This window comes from Etheostoma cragini, unplaced genomic scaffold, assembly GCF_013103735.1.
Source record: "Etheostoma cragini isolate CJK2018 unplaced genomic scaffold, CSU_Ecrag_1.0 ScbMSFa_2725, whole genome shotgun sequence".
Lineage (NCBI taxonomy): Eukaryota > Metazoa > Chordata > Actinopteri > Perciformes > Percidae > Etheostoma > Etheostoma cragini.
Genome location: NW_023266918.1, coordinates 135,289 through 138,742, shown reverse-complemented (window position 1 = coordinate 138,742; position 3,454 = coordinate 135,289). Strand labels below are relative to the sequence as shown.

The following is a 3,454-nucleotide window of genomic DNA, read 5'->3' as shown; positions in this document are numbered from 1 at the left end:
TTAAGAGTTTATTCCAACCAGACCAGAGTGGTGATTGTTGGAACAGTGGAAAGATGAACCAAGATGGCTTTTGGTAGTGTTATTCAGTTTCTGTTTTCTAAAAATGTCTATCTTGCTCTGTATTGTCTTCTGTTTTCTTGTGTGTGTGTCTTGTCCAGTTTTCGGGCGTGATCGGCTTCATCTTCATCCTGGAGCTGGCGGTAGCGGTTCTGGCCGTGGTGTTTCAGAGTCAGGTCAGAGAATGGATCAACGACTTCTTCCTGGCTAACGTCAGAGGCTACCGAGACGACATCGACCTGCAGAACCTCATCGACTCTCTGCAGAGAATGGTAACTAAAGGTCAACCTTTATATTCATCTGTGTTCCAGGAACTCTTAGTAATCCTATAGTGTAAATATACAGTTCAGAATAATATGCTCACTAACCTCATAAATCATATTGTTTGGTAGAAGTGATATTTCTACATTGTGAACAGTGTACTAGTGTTGTAGAGTCCTAGAGATTACGTGTGCCGCGTGCCTGTTTAGTTTCCGGTCTTGCTAGATCCAGTGGGAGTTGTAGTTTTTTCTAACGTTACTAGTTATTGCAACAGCATGTGAAAAAACTACAAAGTTTCCATCCATCTTCATCCACTTATCCGGTATCGGGTCTCGGGGGCAGCAGCTCCAGCAGGGGACCCCAAACTTCCTTTTCCCGAGCCACATCAACCAGCTCCCAGGGTGTTCCCAGGCCAGGTTGGAGATCTAATCTCTCCACCTAGTCCTGGGTGTTCCCCGAGGCCTCCTCCCAGCTGGACGTGCCTGGACCACCTCCCTAGGGAGGCGCCCAGGAGGCATCATCACCAGATGCCGAACCAACTCAACTTGCTCCTTTCGACGCGAAGGAGCAGCGGCTCTACTCCGAGCTCCTCTTTAAGGGAGACCCAGCCCCCCCCTGAGGAAACCCATTTCAGCCGCTTGTACACTGCAAAGTTTGTTAGGCCAAAAAGAACGTTAAACTCGCCATAAAAGTGTGTGTGTGTGTGTGTGTGTGTGTGTGTGTGTGTGTGTGTGTGTGTGTGTGTGTGTGTGTGTGTGTGTGTGTGTGTGTGTGTGTGTGTGTGTGTGTGTGTGTGTGTGTGTGTGTGTGTGTGTGTGTGTGTGTGTGTGTGTGTGTGTGTGTGTGTGTGTGTGTGTGTGTGTGTGTGTGTGTGTGTGTGTGTGTGTGTGTGTCAGAACCATTGCTGTGGTGCCCAGGAACCAGACGACTGGGACCAGAACATTTATTTCAGCTGTAACGGGACCCATCGCAGCAGAGAGAAGTGTGGAGTTCCTTTCTCCTGCTGCATCACAGACCCCGCGGTCAGTCTCGCTCTCTCTATCTATATATATATATGTGTATATATAACATGTATTCATACTGTATATAACCCATATATACAGTGTATCAGTCACCGTGGTTCCATTGCAATGTTGTTGAAGTTAAGTGTGTGTGTGTGTGTGTGTGTTTTTCAGGATTCTGTGGTGAACACTCAGTGTGGCTACGACGTCAGAAACAGACCCAAGGTGAGATCTCTTCCTGTTCTGTGACTGTAACTTCCTGTTTGAACAGGGTCAGGTGAGACTGTCACTGCATGCGTCACTTTGACAAGTCGTTAGCATTAAGGTGCTAACGAGAGACTTCTGGAGGGTCAACACAGTAAGAATGGACCTTAACCAAGTCGGTCCGCTAATGGCTGCAAGTTAGCGAGTTAACGTTAGCAATCTAACAACCATCGCTAGATAGCTAAAGAGTTTCTGAAAGGAGTCACATCTTCTGTTATGGTTTGAAATGAGAAAAGTTCATTATTTCATGGATTTCCCTCATTTCATTATGACACTTATGACATAACCGTTTACATCTGCGCATGAGACTAACACCTGGACTCGACCAGAGCCGGTCTGACTCGGCCCTCATCGGGTCGGATGCGTTATGGTGTAACCGTTTACATCTGCGCATGAGACTAACACCTGGACTCTCCTCCCACTGGGCAGTGACCGAGAGGATGAAGTCTAATATGGAGCAGTAGAGTAGTAATCTCCTGTAGTAATCCACATGTAAATGTTGTATAAATGTGAAAATGTTGTATAAATGTGTAAATGTTGTGTGTCTGCAGAGAGATTGGAGCAATCACATCTTCACTAAAGGCTGCATCGCTGCGTTGGAGGACTGGTTGCCTGGCAACCTGTACACCGTGGCCATCGTCTTCATCGTCATCTCTCTGCTACAGGTACTAATACACACAATATACGGTACTACATACATACTAATACCTTTTAGTACACCACACAGGAACTAATACAACCAATATACAGTACTACATACATACTAATACTCTACTAATCTAATAATAATCGATACTAATCGTGTGTGTGTGCCTGCGTCTCTCTCTCTCTCTCTCTCTCTCTGTCTCTCTCTCTGTGTGTGTGTGTGTGTGTGTCTCTGTGTGTGTGTGTAGATGGTGGGGATCTACCTGGCCCGGACACTGATCTCTGACATTGAGAAGTCCAAATTCACCTACTGAGACCACTAGATGGGGCGGGGCCTATCCATACAGGGGCGGAGCCTCATTCTGGATGGGCGCGGCCTCCTCCAGATGTTACTGGACCAAGTATCTTCAGACGTGCCTTCTTCTTCTCTTCCTGTCGCTGCTGTCCTGATGACCCCGTTGCCATGGTGACTGAGACCCTCCATGACAACGTGTTATGCTGCCTTTACTTTGTTAACGAACTGTTTACTGCTCAGTGCCTCAAATCAGCTTCAGTCATCTCTCAGATGGTCTCCACCATCATCGTCTTCATCTTCAGCTTCCTCGTCTGTCGTCTTACCAACCCTCTCAGCCTCCGTGTGATCATGTGACCATTAATGAACCAATCATTCACTCTAACTCCCGAACCAGAAACCAGGTGAAACCAGGTGAATTCTCCATTAATTCAGATTCATTCAGAGAGCCAGCCCATTGGTCAGGGGAGCCAAGCCCCGCCCACACACCCTCCCGGCCAATTAGGAGTCAGCTGGCCAGTTAGAACCGGGAATTGTTGAAACTGGTCGTTTGAATATGAAGACTTTATTGACACTGGATTCCTGTTAACGAGCATTGAATGAATAAAGGTTTTTGTTTAAATGTGTTGTCTTAATAAAGATTTCAGGATGTTTGAGGCAATTGGAAGAAACATTTCTGCTTTAACTGATTCTGTTTTCCTTTTTGTTTTATTCTGAAGGGATTCTGTTTTTATAGAATAAATGTCTTTTATATTCATAAAAATTAAAAAGTTTGCTGTGAGTTGTTTTAAAATGTTTTAAAGTGACTCTTGTAGTCTTCCTTTCTGGGGGGGGCAGTTTCGTTCTTGATGGTTTGTGTATCAACAACTGATGGTCCCAACTCCATTAATGAGCCCTGACCAGGCCCACCTGGGGGGGGGGGGGCAATTTCAAG

At 45.9% G+C, this 3,454-nt stretch overlaps 1 protein-coding gene across 1 annotated transcript in view; it reads left to right on the top strand.

Moving 5' to 3' along the window:
• tspan14 (tetraspanin 14) overlaps window positions 1-3,182 on the top strand; it is a 6,452-nt gene extending 3,270 nt beyond the window's left edge. Inside the window, exons 5-9 of the mRNA XM_034865800.1 lie at window positions 159-329; window positions 1,215-1,340; window positions 1,494-1,544; window positions 2,135-2,248; window positions 2,477-3,182. Coding sequence (XP_034721691.1) covers window positions 159-329; window positions 1,215-1,340; window positions 1,494-1,544; window positions 2,135-2,248; window positions 2,477-2,542 — 528 coding nt within the window. The 3' untranslated portion in view covers window positions 2,543-3,182. The remainder of the gene's footprint in view (window positions 1-158; window positions 330-1,214; window positions 1,341-1,493; window positions 1,545-2,134; window positions 2,249-2,476) is intronic.
• The last annotated feature ends 272 nt before the right edge of the window (window positions 3,183-3,454 follow it).